Genomic DNA, 18,821 nt, shown 5'->3' with positions numbered 1-18,821 from the left:
CAAATATTTAGAAAAGGAAGATCCAGTTTCCAATCCCCAGTGTACAAATGATTTCCCCTTGAACCCTTACTTGGTTCATTCAACTCAAAGAGTGAAATGGCTTTTATTTGTATATACCTTACCACGTACCAAATTTTTTGTTTGATCTAGCGCTTATAATCTTCGAGCTATGCTCAGAAAACCAGCTCGCGAAATCGATTATTATCGATATAATGAAAACTAGAGAAGAAATGAAAACAAATCTTCATACAATGTAAATATAATATATGGAGTCGCAGTTCAGACTACATTTGCTCAAAAAAAAACATTTTATCCCTGCTTAACATTTGCAATGGGTATGCAAATGAATACAACACGCTTTAAATTTTTAAAAAAGACTCCATTCGAGCTGTTTGAAAAACTTTTGTTTCTTCAACGCATTCCACAGCTCATCATTCAGCTGGCATTCACATCAATTTCAATGATAAATATGCATTTGCCTAGAAATATTATTTATCAATGAAAATCTGCGCATTTTGTAATTGAACGAAAACAACTAGTCAGCCACAATCCGAATGTTGTTATTCAACATTCGTTTATCATTCATTCAGCGGAATTTTGCATTCATTTACAGTTGCAATGTTATCCGTCCACTTTTTTATTATGCCACATTTTGTGCAACGCATTCACGTTTTTAATATTCTTATTTTTTTTGGAAATTCAAGCGTTAAGCTTAATGTTCATATTTAGCTGAACCCCCCTTGGAAAACATGGGCGTGGGCCATTTCGGGTGGCTCATCAATGCCACATGTGACCCAGTGATAGATGCAACAGTACGCGAATATCAAATCACGCAAACACACAAAAACCAAATTACGACCTATTTTTCGGTTTTACTCCGCTACAAAACCCTGCCTCCCCCCCCCCCCCTCACTCTCTCTTAAAGTCTTCAGCCCCTGAATACAGGCCCAAAAATTGTTGTAGATACATTGGAATATGTATCTTAATGCACATACAAAAAGCCGCCCTGGCTAGCAATCCCCCCCTGCTCACAGCTTGTAAGCTGCGCCCCTTCACGACCATACACACACACATACACTCACACGAACACACACACACACACGGGGAAGAAAAGTCTATAAAAATCCACAAATAAAATGTCATTTGCCTGGTACGTGACTCGCATCTACTTAGAAACTAAATTAAGGATAACATTTGAAAAATTTGCACAAAATAAAATCAAGCAGGGGAGGGGTAGCATAGATCTACCCCCCACACCTACCATTGCCTAGCTCCCTCCCACCCTTCACCATGCTTTGTCCAATTCTTTGGGCATAAAGACGCATCAGAGGCTGAACACGAACCGCGACACGATGTCCTGAATGCTTAAGTTACAAAAATAAAGAAGCTGAGTAATTGTAGATAAATTCCCCCGACTAGTAGATATCCTGTACGTTTTCCAAGGCAATCAATCAGGCATAAACGTGCGACAAAAATCAAGACTTAGTCATTAAAAAAAAGCAATTACTTGAAAATATTGAATTACTCAGATATTAACTAAAGTCTCATATTTTCCATTCTCCTAGATTGTTCCCTAAAGACAAATCCACATAGTTTCTGTTAAGTTTATTGTTCATTTTGCTAGGCCTATTTAAGTTGATACCTCTTCAGTCGATTTGATCTAAACAGGGTATCAAAATGTGGCTCTTTTTACAAAATGGGTGCAACAAAACTGGAAATAAAATATACACAATAATTTAAATTGCCTTACAATGAAACCCTAAAATGTCAATAGAGCGTCGCTCTATTTGCTTTTTCTATTTATTCCTTGCAACCATCCTCCCACCCAGGCTCAAGTCCTGCGCCCATTCATGCCCGTTGCCACCCTCCACATGCTCGGCGGTGCTTAGTATGCAAAGTGCCGCCTTTGCATTTCTTTTTCCAGTTGTCGGCGACTGTTTTTGCCTTTTCGTTTTCATTTTCTGGTCGACGCATTGAAAAGAAGTGGATAATAAAGTCTGGGCATTACAAGGCTCGCCATCAGTCTCCGCCGTTTCCCATGCAAATGGACCACAGGCGCCAGCGTGTGAGTTATGAGGTCCGTCATGTGCGTGTCTGTCTGCCAAACTCTGTCTTTCCCTCCCACTAATAGCTCAGCAATAAACTTGACATAAGCTGCTTTGTTCACTGGCAAGCAGCCAGTAGCGAGTGACGAGTAACAAGTAACGAGTGACCAAGTCTTGGATGCCTTGGCGCTGACTGTGGTTTTTGTTATGTCACTGTTTACTTTTTCCAAAAACATTGTATCTTAACTTAGTTCGTAGTAGCAAGTTACGAGTAACTAGTAACGAGTAACGTGGTTGTGAATGTTTTTGGTACTTCAGCTCTAACTATTATTTCTGGAATATCATTGTTTAAAATTTGTATAAGCTATGTTATTAAATTCACTCAGAAAATATGAATCACCCTCAAGATACGATTTGCTAGCTCTATAGTAGCGAGTGACGAGTAACACGTAAAGAGTAACCTGGCTTTGGATGCTCTTGTCCCTTAAGCTCTTATTTTGCTTGTTATTTTGCTTGTCGTTAAATGCACTCCAAAATTTTATTCATAATTATTTCTTCACTTACTTTTTAGTGGCGAGTAAAAAGTACCGATTGATTTACAACCCACTCGCTCGTTTTTGTCCTCACTCGCTACTTGTTTTATGAGCTGTAATTGCAGTTCATATTTGAGCTTCACTCGATTTTGTCAGCATTTGCCAGACTCATACTGACGTTTCACATAAATTTACTCGTTCAAAGCTTACGCTTGACTCATTACTCGCTACTTTGTGCCCTTTGTGGAGCTGCATATCAAAAAAAAAAAGCATGAGTAGGCGCAATTTACAAAACCTTTGTTAAGCAAAATCGTGTCAAAAAATAAGGGAGCTTATGCGGCTGAGAATATGTGTTCCGGATGTTGCTGTTTACAGTTGGCAAAAACAGACGAGCAGGCGTTGCCAGACATGCCCAAATTATAATGTGTGTATGTGTGCATAGTTGATACAATTGATGATTTGTACATAGGGCTGAGCACTGAGGGCTGCAGTTGACTTTGCATAAAGGGCCACGAACCGACCTGAAATACTGACTCGCTGCTCGACAGCGAGTGAGACAGACAGAGAGAGAGAGAGAGAGAGAGAGGGTTAGAGACTTGAGCTTATCTTAAGTCTTGTAAATGGTCGATTATAAGCTGCTGACTCAACGCATATGTGACCCCAGCGCAGAGTGTCGCTGACAGTGGATGACAGTGGTGCCAAAGTGGGTCAGCTTTAACTTCTCCGATTCGTTGCAACAGCAAAGATGTTAACACGTACGCCCTGCGCTAAATATTTTAACAGGATTTGCAAAGTCAGAAGCGTACTACTTAGTAAGTACACACACACACACACACACACACACACATACACACCGCCCCACCGCCCCACCCATACACACATTTGCACTGCATTTAAAAAACATTTGTGGTTTTTATGCTTAATCATCATCAGGTTGATGCCGATGATGATGATATAGCTGATGATGATGATCCCATCGTGTGGATTCTTGGAATTCCCAGCACGCTTGTATATATTAATAAAAATGCATTAGTTCACATTTATTTTGGACATAAAACGTGTTAAAGTAAGCAACAAGCAGGATCCCTCGCCTCCCGGGGGGCAGCTTGTGTCGAGGAGAGAAAAAAACGCAGCAGCAGATATGTAGCGAAGCACCAACAACCACCCAACCACCCAACCACACACCCAAAGCAGAGCCGGGCAGGGCAGGGCAGGGCAGGGCACACGCAACAACGAGCGACAGTGGGCTAAAGTCGCTCTACTCATTTAAAGCTTTCGAGACTTTTACTTTTACAGCGAACATTTGAAAGCAAAATAATGTACATGACAACAGTGGCCCATCCCTCGGCCCAGCGGGGACAGTGTAACTAGTGTCATGTGGGCAGACCCGCCCAGAGCAAACCGCCACCCACCAACCACCACCCACCGCCCACCGCCCACCGTTCACACCACCCACACGACGACCTGTGCACTTTCGCTCTCGCTTGCGCTGCTCGTAAATTTTAGATATTCGCAGCACGTGCAAATTATGTACAATAATAAAAGAAAAAAAATAAAACAGACAGAGAAAGAGAGCAGAAAACAAAGCACAGCGAAAGTGAAAATAGGAATGGGAACAGCAAAAAAAAAAAACTAGAGAAGAAGGTTATCCTCTGCACGCCGAAAAATTAAATACCCTTAGCTTACGATTTTGTGAAAAGAACTGTGCTGCCCGATCTAGAAATGTTGAGAAACATACAAATGTTCCTTATAAAACTAATTCTTAGACCGATTCTTCCTATAGATATATATGATATTGTCATTCGATGTTAAAATGTCGTAAATGTCAAAATATCTTGAAGACAAAGGCAAGTCTTCATGCGAGAACTTAACTTTTGATCGATCCGAGGGCAGCTATAGTTCGATCCGAACCATTGCAATATATGCAAAGTCTTAAGAGAATATTTTTAAAACAATGAACAAGCTTGCAAGCAGAGGCCGAGAGCTGATGAAGTATAAATAGGTACACTATAGCATAGAAGATGTCGCTTTCTATGGCAGAAGCAACATACCTTCCACAAGAGCATCAAAAAAAAATAAGAGGAAGACAACTTGTAGATAGATGTACCACTAGTACGACCTGAACCCAGATGCGGGCCATACAAATCCAAATACCGCTCACAAAACAGGGTCGCAGACGGGCAGGCGGACAGCTTGGCGGCAGGGCAGGGCAGGGCAGGGGGTTGGGTTAGTTGCGGAACTTGTCTGGGCTGTCTGACAAGTACATAAACATGTCTGCGCCTAAAAGTCTGTTGCATTTTATATGCCCCCACCCACCAAAACAAAATATAAAAAACTTTCCGCCCAATATTGATTTATTCAGCAAACATGTTTTAGGCTAGCTTCAGCGAATATTGTGCTTAAAGTATTTGCCATATCGCTGAATCGTTCTTTAATTCAGAGCGTACAATTCGAATCCAACCGAAACGACCCCCTCTTAACTACACCTATGCTTTAGGCATTACTCTTGTCGCGCGCAAATTGGAAAGCTTCAGCTCCAGAGGTAATATTCAATTTGCGAAAAACTGTATTCTGACAAAAAAACTCAACAATTTTATATTTTGCTTTTCTTAAAAGTATCAAACAATTGTCATCTAGGTATTTAGATTTTATATATAATATAGTATATATCATATAAAATTAACTTTCATGATTTCATTGCATATATATTTTTGATGTGTGGGACAAAAATAATAATAAAAATTTTTAAATTTCTTGATTTTTTAAAATATATAAATATTTTTTAAGGGAGAAGAAAATAAAACAAGAATAATTACAAAAAATAAATATATTTATACTATATTTATATAATAACAAATTTCTTGATCTCTAATAATAATAGTTTTAAATGTGTGGCAAAAGAAAGTAAGAGAGAATTCTTAAAAATTCAAAAATTCCAATTTTTGGATGTTTATGCTTTGAAGGTTTTGTTTAAGCATCTTATCGAAGTCAAAGTGCAAATACCAAGACTAACTTTAAATTTTATTAAAGACAATTCTTAAGTCAAGAATATTTGCTTGAGAAAATATAATTTGAAGCTTTAAGACTTTAACATTCACTCGTTGTAATGTTGGCGTTGCCAGATCTCACCGATTTATGTCAGCTTAATCGTTATCGAAGAATGTAGCCTCCAAGACAAACACCCCCATATAAGCTTCATAAGGAGGCTACAAGCTCGCCTCAAAGTCAGCTGTTCCCAGCGGCTAGTTTAAATTTCCGTCCTTTAAGAAAGTACCTTCAAATAAGTTGACAAGTTTTTGAGGGTTTAAGCGCCAGCAGGTAATCATTATGAGTTTTGCGGCATACTGAGTGGAACAAATTGTGTCCCCGAGGTGTTGCATATTATTTAACACCCAGTGAAGTTCACGGTTATCGCTTATCATTAGCAGCTTGGCAACATCAGCAGCAGCATCTTGGGCCACCTTTTTGAGCCCACGCCCAAACACACTCAGATAGAGAGAGGTGAAAGAGACCGAGAACGTGTAAGCGAGAGGGAGGAACACAAGAGACCCACAAGCTGTTGGTCTAAAATTTATAATTGCGCCCCATATTTTGTGTTTCCGTATTTATGTATTTCCGCCCCGTGTTTGTTTCACGTTTCATAACCATAACAAATTATCTCAGGTCATCAATTATGGGCGCGACACGGGCAACTCAAGAATTTGTTCCGTTTTGTACTGTTTTGTTCAGTGTTTTTTTCATTTTCATTTTTGTCTCAGTTTTTTGGTTGTTGAGCAACTTTGCTGATATTTTTATTGCTTTTCATTATGATTTCATGTGGCGTGAGCACGTTCTACATTCCAATTCGTGAAAGAGGGCTGCCGCGGCTGGCTACGGGGGGAGAGGTCGGAGAGCAACTTTTCCGTATTGAGTCAGCGGTGACGCCCATTTGTCTAACTGAGTACTCGAGGCGCTTCACATGGCTCTTGGGTGTTAATAATGTTATCTTTTATTTATGCCGAGTTGCTTTTTGCCCCTACTCCATGCCACCCTCCCGTATTTCACGTACACTGTTTAAACTTTTTCGTTTTGAATGTAATTGCATTTTGTTTACCTTTGTATGCCCTGTACGTACCAAATTAAGCAAACGGAGTGTGTACTTTGGGCGAGTAATTTAAATCGAGTAGCAGGTGACATGTCAAGAGTAGCGTCTGATCTGTTACGAGTGACGAGTAGCGAGTAACGATAGTGGAGTGGCGAGTAACTAGTAACGAATAGCATATTACATCTTATGAGTCACGAGATGCGAATCACAGGTAACAAATGAAGTATAATAACAAACGAGTGATAAGTAACGAGTATCGAGCAATGCGTTGGTATTAACTAACTGTGTACTTACATTCAACATTTGTTTATTTGATATTATTTGAAATCTGAGTAAAGGGTATCTCCAAGTCTAGCATCCCTTTAGTCTGTTCTATTTTAAAATGTCTTCATTGGTGGTATTTATGAAAATGTTTTGAATATGTAAGTACCTTGCGCCATTATGGGACCCAACCCGGCTACCGTATCCCTTCTTCCGATTCAAAAACTTTTCATTTTACAGTAAATAATTCAGTTGTATTTCAATACATCAAGTACATTAAACAAGTTCACTTAGAAAGTAGAAAAAAAATAAATAAATAGGTGCAACCATTGCAATATTAAATAACAGGTGAATGGGCGACAGAAGTTGGTCCCATTTTCAGAAACAGTTCACGTAACTCCTGAGCGAAGTCCACATTAGGGTCTGTAGACGTATGAGCCGCCGCAGTTTTTGTAGCACAAGTAACTGGGGCGAGTGCGCCACTTGCGACAGTAGCGACGGTAACAGTTATTCGGGCTGGGGGTAGGTGGACTTGGCGTGGGTGGTGAGGGGGTAGGAGGTTGTGGTGTGGGTGGGGATGGAGTTGGGGGCGAAGGAGTCGGTGGAGAGGGCGTCGGTGGCGAGGGCGTCGGTGGTGAGGGTGTCGGTGGTGAGGGCGTCGTCACCTGACAGTCATTGCCCACAGTGCCAATAATGTTATTCAAGAGATTCAAATTGGCCAACACATCCAAATTGAGATCCACCAATGTCACAAGCGTATTACGATTGCCCTCAATAATGTTCTCCGGTCCAGCTGTAAGCAAGAAGATTAGCATCACGTTTAAAGAATTGGATATGATCATTGATTTTGTACTCACAGTTCAGCTCGTTGCCGATGCCATTGCAGGCGCCGCTACTGCCCCGGATGGAGTTGGCCAGATCAAGCCTGGCCAGCACGGACGCATCCAAATTCACCAGCTTGACAATATTGTTGTCGTCGCCCATAACAATTTGCTTAGGACCTCCTGCAAAGTCAAATTAGTAATGACATTGGACTGGACAAAATTGCATTTGATTCACTTACTGTTAACGGTATTGGATAAATCATTGCCAATACCTCCGCTGCCAGCAGTCACACCGTCCTTATCCCAAATGTCCATGAGGCGGTTGCCTTGCTGATCAACCACCTGAACGACATCATTACGGGCAGCACCACCTCCACTAACACTTCCCACAGCACTGCTGAGCGCGTTTATGGCGAGACCCACAGGAACCGTTGCATCAACTAGGCTGAGAATGCTATTGCCGTTACCCGAGACAATATTTTTCTGACCCGCTGTCAAAATAAAACGTGGTTAAGCCTTGGCATAGCTAAATAATAACAGGTAAATAATCTTACTGCTTATCTGATTGCCACCCATGTTGGCAATGTTTTGGCCTTGAGAGGAGCCAGAGCCAGCTCCAGTAAGGCCACCCAGAAGACCACCAGTAGCACCACCCAAGACACCACCAGAACCACTGGAACTACCAGAAACCATGCCCACTGTGCTTTGTAACAGATTCACACCGAGTCCCACAGGAAGATCGAGATCAACTGCCTTCAAAATGGAATTGTTACTTCCATTGATTGCATTCTTAGGACCCGCTACAAGACAATAATGTAGTCGTATATATCCTTAATTGTGAAAACTTTCTTATTCAGCTTAAAGGTACTTACTTGTTATGGTATTACCACCTTTGTTGGCGATATTTTGAGAGCGAGAGGAACCGGAACCACCACCCAAAAGACCACCGGTAGCACCACCCAAAAGACCACCTGCAACACCACCAGAACCACCAGAACTACCAGAACCTCCAGTTACAGTGCCTAGGGCATTGCTAAGAACATTCACATCGGCTCCCACAGGAACCTGAGCATCAACTAAGCTTGCGATAGTATTTCCGCTACCGTTCACGATATTTCTGGGACCCGCTGTGGAAGAGAAAGGTATTAGCAAATAGTTGAATATTTTTGACGGTAAGCAAACTTACTAGAGATTTCATTGCCGAACCGGTTAGCAGTACTTTGAGAGCGAGAGGAACCGGAACCACCACCCAAAAGACCACCTGCAACACCACCAGAACCACCAGAACTACCAGAACCTCCAGTTACAGTGCCTAGGGCATTGCTAAGAACATTCACATCGGCTCCCACAGGAACCTGAGCATCAACTAAGCTTGCGATAGTATTTCCGCTACCGTTCACGATATTTCTGGGACCCGCTGTGGAAGGGAAAGGTATGAGCAAATAGTTACATATTTTTGTACGCTAAACAAACTTACTAGAGATTTCATTGCCGGACCGGTTAGCAGTATTTTGAGATCGAGAGGAACCGGAACCACCACCCAAAAGACCACCGGTAGCACCACCCAAAAGACCACCGGCAACACCACCAGAACCACCAGAACTGCCAGAACCTCCAGTTACAGTCCCTAGAGCTCCGCTGAGAATATTCACATCGGCTCCCACAGGAACCTGAGCATCAACTAAGCTTGCGATAGTATTTCCGCTACCGTTCACGATATTTCTGGGACCCGCTGTGGAAGAGAAAGGTATTAGCAAATAGTTAAATATTTTTGACGGTAAGCAAACTTACTAGAGATTTCATTGCCGAACCGGTTAGCAGTACTTTGAGAGCGAGAGGAACCGGAACCACCACCCAAAAGACCACCGGTAGCACCACCAGAACTACCAGAATCACCAGAACCTCCAGTTACGGTGCCTAGAGCTCCGCTGAGAACATTCACATCGGCTCCCACAGGAATCTGAGCACCAACTAAGCTTGCGATAGTATTTCCGCTACCGTCCACGATATTTCTGGGACCAGCTGTGGAAGAGAAAGGTATTAGCAAATATTTACATATTTTTGTACGGTAAACAAACTTACTAGAGATTTCATTGCCGAACCGGTTAGCATTATTTTGAGAGCGAGAGGAACCGGAACCACCACCCAAAAGACCACCGGTAGCACCACCCAAAAGACCACCACCAGAACCACCAGAACCCCCAGAACCTCCAGTTACGGTGCCTAGAGCTCCGCTGAGAACATTCACATCGGCTCCCACAGGAACCTGAGCATCAACTAAGCTTGCGATAGTATTTCCGCTACCGTTCACGATATTTCTGGGACCCGCTGTGGAAGAGAAAGGTATTAGCAAATAGTTAAATATTTTTGACGGTAAGCAAACTTACTAGAGATTTCATTGCCGAACCGGTTAGCAGTACTTTGAGAGCGAGAGGAACCGGAACCACCACCCAAAAGACCACCTGCAACACCACCAGAACCACCAGAACTACCAGAACCTCCAGTTACAGTGCCTAGGGCATTGCTAAGAACATTCACATCGGCTCCCACAGGAACCTGAGCATCAACTAAGCTTGCGATAGTATTTCCGCTACCGTTCACGATATTTCTGGGACCCGCTGTGGAAGAGAAAGGTATTAGCAAATAGTTGAATATTTTTGACGGTAAGCAAACTTACTAGAGATTTCATTGCCAAACCGGTTAGCAGTACTTTGAGAGCGAGAGGAACCGGAACCACCACCCAAAAGACCACCTGCAACACCACCAGAACCACCAGAACTACCAGAACCTCCAGTTACAGTGCCTAGGGCATTGCTAAGAACATTTACATCAGCTCCCACAGGAACCTGAGCATCAACTAAGCTTGCGATAGTATTTCCGCTACCGCTCACAACATTTTTGGGACCCACTGTAGAAGAGAAAGGTATTTGCAAATAGTTCTATTATCTTCCTATGATGTTCCCAAACTTACGAGCTATATTATTGCCTAGCTGGTTAGCAATATTTTGAGATCGTGCCATGCCGGCGCCGGAACCACTATTGGAACTGGTACTAGATCCACCACTACCATTGGAGCCTCCAACCACGCCTGTAATACTGTTGAGAGCATTAACACCAACTCCCGCAAGAACGTTCGCATCAACCGCAGAAAGAATAGTGTTGTCGCTACCGGATATCACATTCTTAGGACCCGCTATAAAATGAAAATTATTTTATAAATTGTAAAGAAACTTCCTTAAGCGGTGTTTTAGGCACTTACTTGTTATGGTATTGCCACCTCGGTTGGCGACATTTGTGGGTCCAGCTGGAGGAGAAGCAAGCAATGAATTACATATAAATTGAACTATTATGACTGGTCAGAGGAAACCTACATGCAATGCCATTTCCCAATAGGTTGCCAATAACGGGAAGAGAACCACTGGCACGTTTGGAAGTGGGAGAGCTCTTGCTAACGTCAGCATCCACCAAATTGGCGACTGCATTACCTTGCTCTGCAATTAAATAGGTTTACATGGATTAACGGATCGGCAGCTAATTGGTAGCCACTTACGTATCAGGGCGTTGGGTGAGGTAGGCAGCGAGCGATCCAAGGCCGTCATTAAACCCATAATAATAACCTTTGCCACGCCCATATCCAGTAGACGAACAATCCAGCTCTCAGGTGTAGCCGCACAGAAGCCGCTCTTGTTGCCATTAGCAATAGACGTTAGGCTATCCATAAGGGAAACAATCAGCGTGCTAAAGCCATTGATCTGCAACACGTTGACGCCAGTGCCATCTTTAGGGCCCACTGAAAAGTTAAATAAAGAGTACAATTTAGTGTAGCTGGACCGAATGCATGTCAAGCACTACTCGTTACTCGTTACTTGTCACTCGCTGCGCATTTCATTTCAATTGTGATACTTGCCGATTTCAACATGCCACTCGCTACTGCTACACGGTGAAGGTAACTTGATACTCGCCACTCTTTTGATCTAACTCGCTACTTGTTTAAAACTTATCTCTGGTTGCATTATACTTTCTACTCTTCACATGTCACTCGTTGTTATTCGCTCCACATTGCTTGATATTTATAATTTACAGCTCGTTACTCGCTACAAATCAATCACTACTCGTCACTTGTGGTACTTACTGATTTTAACATTCCCCTCGCTAGTTTTAAAAGACTAAAGATACCTTGGAACTCGTCAATCGCTTCTACTTGTTTCTCGTAGGAGCTCACTCAAAACTTATCTCTGGCTGCACTCGCTACTCGTTACTTCCCACTCGTTATCTGTCACTGGATCCCCGTTGCTTATTGTGTGTCACTTGCAACTTGTCAAACGCTACTCGTTACTCGTCACTCGTCACTTGCTGCTTGATACTTACTTTCAATTAGATTCTGCACAATGTTCTGAGCCTCGACACTGGATGCGCCGCACACCTGCAGAAGCGTGTTCAAAATAGCGCTCAGCTCCGGTACGCTCCTTGCCTGAAGGAAACTAACGATGGAATCGCGATCGCCTTTTATGTTGGCAGATTTGCCAGCCTGCTCGAGGGCCGTGCGCGTGATTCGAGTGCCCTCTATAGCTGTCTCACTCTGTTTAGCTGACGTCGTGCTCTTGATGATCTGCACCACTTGCTTCTGCGAGCAGTCGATATTGTTGAAGGCGCATAGGGCCAGGAAGGATTTGAGACCAAGTGTCAGGCTATTTTTATCAGACGACTTCTTGATATCCTTGATGACGCGTTCGCAGCTGGCATCAGCATTGCTACCAATTAGCACATCAATGATGACATCCATGCCCACCTGTAGCAGCACGGCGCCGCCCTGCCTTTCGCTCGTCTCCATGTCTCGCAGGGACTTTATCGTCGAGTGCTGGGATTCGGTCAGCTTGATGCCACGCGCCTGCATGCTGGCCAGAAGCAGATCGGCCAAATCCTTGGCAGCCAATCGGCCAATATGGCTGCTGCGTCGCGCCTCTGACAATGCTGAAGCCGACGTTAAGCTGCCTGTGGCCGGCTTTGCGTCGTACGGTATGAAGAAGCAGGTGGATAGCAAAAGGAACAGATGAACGCGCCACATGTTGCCGTCGAAGACCTCGTGTCAATTAATTCCAATAACTTGTTTCGGCTCTCCGAGAAATGCACAGATGATCGCTGCTTGAGAGATTGATACTGATGGCTGCTGTGCCAAGCGCTTTTATGGCCATTCGGCGTCTTTGTGCAGATTTTTATCAACCGAACGCGTTTCTTTCACTTCTGCTGATAATGCCGCAGCAACAACCCAAAGATAACCGCGTCGTATGCAACATTGGCATGCCGCAAACGTGCTTACAAATCGCCAAACACCATCAGCGCTGATGTTGACAGCCGACTTTACGCTTTCCTCTTCTTTAACACCCATTCGCATTCTTCTCGCATAATTTGTCATCTGCGGTTTATCGCTGTCGTCCATAGATACTCGACCCGTATCATTCAAATGGATTGTGCCCAGAAAGGAACTGGAAAGGACTGGATCTGCCCTGAGACAGGCTTGTCTAGCTAACTCCTAACTCCTAGCTATATCTTATTCGAAAAACAAACGCTTTATTCCAAGTCGATCCACAAAAATTGATTGCATTTTTGGCTTATACCTAATCGGACTGATATATCGTATAACTACCATTGGAATAACCACCGAAAGCTGAGTTCCTGCGTTAACAACTAAAGTTGGACTGACCTATAAAGTGAAAAAATTGTTGCATTCTAACTAAATGCATTTGCCCAATTACGAGAGCCCAACGCTTTTTTAAACTAATGCGTCAGGTACCTGACATATGTATATGCCTAGGTAATTTTAACTGTTATAGTTGATTTAGTTTCAAACCTTAGTTGTTCCATTATGAAATTGAGAATAGACTATTATTTTAATCATCTATTTATGTTCTTCAGCTTTTTCTATAGATATATGCGCTTGCACATTTAGCAAGGCAAGAAAATTAAAGTATTTAAATTGTTTGCTAATTGTAAGCTAATTACTTTAAGCTGCTCAGGAAAAGGCCAGCGAAGATAATATGAGACCATATTACTATTATTAATTGTTCACTATATCCTTCATAAGTAAAACAAATCTTTAAGCTTAACTTTACAAAATTTAAATGTACTTAAAGATTACTCATTAAAAAATAAAATCATTATGTCTCAAAAGCAGACTTGCGTAAGTGAGGAAACTGGTTCGAATCCAAGGCTAATTTAAGGTCTTAGCCGAAGAATATACTTATGTATATAGCTAGAAAAACATAAACATAGTCTTAATCAGTCACTTTTTCCATTCATTGGGCTGTCTTTTTATCCATTTTTGTACAGGTGTAAGACGCCATCGGCATCAAAAACAGAAGCAGCGAATTAGAGGCTGGCGTCGACACCTGACCCAGATATTGAAGTGGAGGCACAGACAATATTTAATCAGGTGCGGCGGGTCGTGCACGTGCCCTGAGAGCTGTGTGGACAATTTTGGATGGTCCGATTTCCGCATAGAGATATCGGGCATCCGACAGCAAAAATACTCGAGGTTGTATAAAATGCACAAATCGCTGTTCTTTGGCAGCCAGTTAGAATTTTGACTAACAACCCAAGACCCAAACGAAATCCCAGCAGATCCCAAAAATGTCAGCTTTGAGCAGCGATCAACGTTTTGTGGTGCTGATGCTTATCGGACTGGCGAGCGGTGCCTGGCTAGGTGCTGGCACCACAGCACAGACCTTTACGTCGGAGGATCGCGGCGCCATACTGAAATTTATGGATGTGCTGATCAATTTCCTCGATGCCGAGTCGGATAATGACACCAGCACTGAGAGCCCGAACAATGCCACCACAATTGGCGCAGTGGAGAGCACCACTTTGGCCACCAATTTGACAACGGACAGCACAGCGACAGAGGCCACAACAGCGGGCAATTCGACTATTGCCAGCAGCGAGAGCTCTGAGGCAACGAGTGAGAGCACAACGCTGGCAACGAATGAAACTAGCTCAATAGCCACCAGTAGCAGCACCACCAGCAGCAGCACCAGCAGCAGCAGCAGCAGCAGCAGCACCAGCAGCAGCAGCACCGCCCCAGTCAGTGTGGCGCCACGTCGCATTTGCTTTAAGCGTGTTTGCTATAAGTTTGCGGGAGACAAGGGTTATATATATTAATTAGCCTTTTAAAAGCAACGAATAAAATCGTCACTCGTTAGTTTAATTACCTACTCGATAAACGAATGTATTTTTATTAAGCTGGCCTTTTGGGGTATAATTTTTATATGAGGAAGTTAACCGAATAACTCGTTACTTTGACCTCGTCTCGCTAGTTTCAGCTTTAACTATCAACTTTATGTTTATCTGTTCCTGTACTTTTACTCGTTACTTTTACACGAATTCACAATCTGAACTCAATTCGAAAATACTCGTTACTTTTACACGACATCGTAAGCTGTACTCGACCTTGCGTATGTTCTTTGTTTGATAAAGTTTGTTTCTAACTAAATTGATCGGCTAAATTTATAGCTATTTATTTTGCGTAAATGCATATAAACCCTTACTGACGAGTCTCGCTACTTTGGCGATGTCTTCTTGCTTCAGCTCTTTGTATTTAATGTAAATGATTGAAGACATTTTATAGGCAAAGCCAATTTGTAAAACGCTATTAAAACATGCTCCATAATAAAAGGAAAACAAAACGAAAAGTTTGCTGTCAGAAGTTTTTTGTTGCCAATCCCAAAACGAATTATTTCAATTAAAAGTTTTCGGAAAACAGTTCTTAATGCTGTCAACTTGCCACAAATACGAGCTATAATTTTGTGTTTCAACAAACGCACACACACACACACTCACACGCACACACACATAAACACGAACATGTTGACCAACAAACTGACAGATAAAGCCCATTGGCAAAAGCTTTGTGGCTTTTCAATGAGTCGTAAACAAATGAAATTTTATTCGTTAAAACATTTTCTGAATATATTGTGCAAATAGTTGACGCTAACGTTGATGTGGCCCCCCTCAAAGAGAATTCTATGAATACGCTCAAGAGTCAGTCCTCAACTCATGATTAAGTGTGTGTGTGCGTGTGTTATGTTTTCATAAATAGTTTGAATCCACAATGCACAAACAGCTGGAGTAACTCAATAGAAATCGAGCAAGAAAACTTGCAGCGAGTAAGCAACTTGTAACGAGTAGAACTAACGATTAGATTGAGGCAACAGCTTTTTTTTGATTTAAATTAAAATTGGGATAATTATTATGTACCAAGCGAGAATGGGTTGCTAGCGAGTGTCAAATGTTCCAAACGTAGTTATCAAGTTAACGTATTTAAGGAAAAAATTTAATGTTTAAAAAATGAACATCGAGTAAATATTAATGTCCAACTAACGAGCTAGTAAAAATAGGAACTATAATATTGCATTTCTTATTGGAAAATAATTTATAACTTTATAAATATATACAGAAATTCTGGAAATTTGCGCTGATTGCCCCAACTACGTGGGCAGCCAAGACATAATTTCTTTCTTCTGTGTTTCTAAACCGATCTTGATGAAAATATCAACAGTAGATATTATTATACTATAGAATATTTGTGTATTCTTAAAAAGACAATTGCATTTAAATTGAGGCTTAAATTGGTAGCCAATACAAATTGGTGTTTTTACTTGACTAAAAGCTATGTGGTGGTAGCGGGGTGGTGGCGATAGCTATAAAATAAAAGATACTTGATATATATGTACTATTCTAGAAGCAACACGTCAAGTGTGGTGACTCTAGCTCTAAAAACCAAAGAGATTTGCTCAAAAGAACACGATTTCGATATCGATTACTTTGAAACGGGCTAATTTATCGATTATAGGAAGCAAACTCGTACTGCGGGGGCACTAGAAGGACCTACATTCCAAGTCTTTAGCTCTTATAGGTTCTGAGATTCATGCGTTCATACATACGGACGGACAGACGGACGGACGGCCAGACAGACGGACATGGCTACATTGACTCGGCTATTGATGCTGATCAAGAATATATATACTTTATGGGGTCTGAAATGCTTCCTTCTGCCTGTTACATACATTTGCACAAATACATTATACCATGATTCGTACGAGTCGAACATGGTATATAATATAAATATCGGACATTAAATGGCCGAGATATTAAAAAAAAACATCAAAAAGATTGACATCATTCCAGAGTTGGTATTTTGCCAAAAACTTTGATGTAAGCTCAGATATTAGATTCAATAAATTCAATAGAAAGAAGAGAATACGAATACAGAGAGGCATAACATTCCGAAATCAGTCGTTATTTATCCTAAATGTTCAAAAAAATTATCCAGAAAGTTTTGATTCTCGAACCGACCCCGATTTTGAGAAAAAACGTGATGTAACCCCTTGCCATTTTGTTGATTTTTGTCAAAATATCGATTTTCATTTTATTGATGCCAATCGATAGTACTGATTCGTACGAGTCCAAAATGGTATAAAATTCCAAAATCTGACATTATTTGGCCGAGATATTCAAAAAAATCATCAAAAAAGGTTGACTTTACAAACGATTCGTTTTTTGATCAACAACTTTTTTGATACCTTCGATTTTTGAATTGTTTGAATGCAAATTGATAGTAGGGATCCGTAAGAATTTAAAAAGGTATAACATTTAAAAATCAGACGAAATTTACCCGAGATACTCAAAAAAAAAAATCTAAAAAGTTTTGATTTTCGAGCCGACCCCGATTTTGAGAAAAAACGATTTTTATTTTATTGATGCCAATCGATAGTCCTGATCCTTACGAGTCCAAAATGCTATAATATTCCAAAATCTGACATTATTTGGCCGATATATTCGAAAAGATCATCAAAAAAGGTTGACTTTACAAACGATTCGTTTTTTGATCAACAACTTTTTTTAACCCTTCGATTTTTAATTTGTTTGAATGCAAATTGATAGTAGGGTTCCGTAAGAATTTAAAAAGGTATAACATTTAATAATCAGTCAAATTTTCCCCAGGATATTCAAAAAAGTTTTGATTTTCGAGCCGACCCCGATTTTGAGAAAAAACGTGATGTATGCCCTTGCCATTTTGTTGATTTTGGTCAAAATTTCGATTTTCATTTAATTGATGCCAATCGATAGTACTGATCCTTACGAGTCCAAAATGGTATAAAATTCCAAAATCTGACATTATTTGGCCGAGATATTCCAAAAGATCATCAAAAAAGGTTGACTTTGCAAACGATTCGTTTTATGATAAACAACCTTTTTTAACCATCCGATTTTTTATTTGTTTGAATGCAAATTGATAGTAGGGATCCGTAAGAACTTAAAAAGGTATAACATTTAAAAATCAGACGAAATTTACCCGAGATATTCAAAAAAAATAATCAAAGATGTTTTGATTTTCGAGCCGACCCCGATTTTGAGAAAAAACGTGATGTATGCCCTTGCCATTTTGTTGATTTTGGTCAAAATTTCGATTTTCATTTAATTGATGCCAATCGATAGTACTGATCCTTACGAGTCCAAAATGGTATACAATTCCAAAATCTGACATTATACAAATCCAAAATCTGACATTATTTGGCTGAGATATTCCAAAAAATCATCAAAAACGGTTGACTTTACAAACGAATCGTTTTTTGATCAACAACTTTTTTGAACCCTTCGATTTTTAATTTGTTTGAATGCAAATTGATAGTAGGGATCCGTAAGAATTTAAAAAGGTATAACATTTAAAAATCAGACGAGATTTACCCGAGATATTCAAAAAAAATAATCAAAAAAGTTTTGATTTTCGAGCCGACCCCTTTTACCCATTTATAATGGGTGGTAAAAAAGAGATTGCATAATTTGCAAGGAGTAACTTGTTGTTTTAAGGAATATAATCTCGAATTGAGGGGATTGAATTTAAGTAATGAATATGCAATTTAAAACAAGTAAAAATGAGTACTATTAGGATTCAATCGATATCAAACTAACGAGTAGTTAGTATTGTTTGAGCTCTTCTCATTTAAAGAAAAAGCAAGTAAATCATTCGTAACGAGTGTAGAATTTAGAGGAAGTTATGACTTTTGATGAAAGGAAACTT

General features: G+C 40.9%; 2 protein-coding genes across 2 annotated transcripts; one reads left to right on the top strand and one right to left on the bottom strand.

Annotated features, from left to right (window-relative positions):
- Positions 1-7,205: 7,205 nt before the first annotated feature.
- On the bottom strand, positions 7,206-12,905 carry LOC135428760 (uncharacterized transmembrane protein DDB_G0289901). Its single transcript, XM_064682859.1, has 16 exons — positions 12,116-12,905; positions 11,298-11,537; positions 11,119-11,238; positions 11,007-11,051; positions 10,719-10,940; positions 10,425-10,655; positions 10,135-10,365; positions 9,830-10,075; positions 9,539-9,769; positions 9,225-9,479; positions 8,934-9,164; positions 8,620-8,874; positions 8,302-8,577; positions 7,987-8,238; positions 7,781-7,927; positions 7,206-7,716 (listed from the first exon to the last, which is right to left on the bottom strand). The coding sequence occupies exons 1-16, from the start codon at positions 12,810-12,812 to the stop codon at positions 7,340-7,342; spliced, it is 4,056 nt and encodes a 1,351-aa protein (XP_064538929.1). The 5' UTR covers positions 12,813-12,905; the 3' UTR covers positions 7,206-7,339.
- Positions 12,906-14,299: 1,394 nt separating this feature from the next.
- On the top strand, positions 14,300-14,920 carry LOC135428772 (uncharacterized). The gene has a single exon (XM_064682869.1). It carries the CDS (start codon positions 14,375-14,377, stop codon positions 14,900-14,902), a length of 528 nt encoding a protein of 175 aa, XP_064538939.1. The 5' UTR covers positions 14,300-14,374; the 3' UTR covers positions 14,903-14,920.
- Positions 14,921-18,821: the final 3,901 nt, after the last annotated feature.

The sequence above is a fragment of the Drosophila montana genome, unplaced genomic scaffold (genome assembly GCF_035044405.1).
Source record: "Drosophila montana isolate Dmon_TW-CO22-7 unplaced genomic scaffold, ASM3504440v1 contig_2534_1, whole genome shotgun sequence".
Taxonomy (NCBI): domain Eukaryota; kingdom Metazoa; phylum Arthropoda; class Insecta; order Diptera; family Drosophilidae; genus Drosophila; species Drosophila montana.
The sequence above is the reverse complement of the archived record's forward strand: the minus strand, read 5'-3'. Positions and strand labels throughout refer to the sequence as shown.

What these genes read in the sequence shown, in the direction of transcription:
- LOC135428760 (XM_064682859.1), bottom strand. Translation starts at nt 12,812, where the DNA reads ATGTGGCGCGTTCATCTGTTCCTTTTGCTATCCACCTGCTTCTTCATA. An exon ending in GTTTGGCAATGAAATCTCTA is followed by an intron (nt 10,366 to 10,424) that starts GTAAGTTTGCTT and finishes TCTCTTCCACAG; the next exon opens with CGGGTCCCAGAAATATCGTG. An exon ending in TTTATCCAATACCGTTAACA is followed by an intron (nt 7,928 to 7,986) that starts GTAAGTGAATCA and finishes TTGACTTTGCAG; the next exon opens with GAGGTCCTAAGCAAATTGTT.
- LOC135428772 (XM_064682869.1), top strand. Translation starts at nt 14,375, where the DNA reads ATGTCAGCTTTGAGCAGCGATCAACGTTTTGTGGTGCTGATGCTTATC.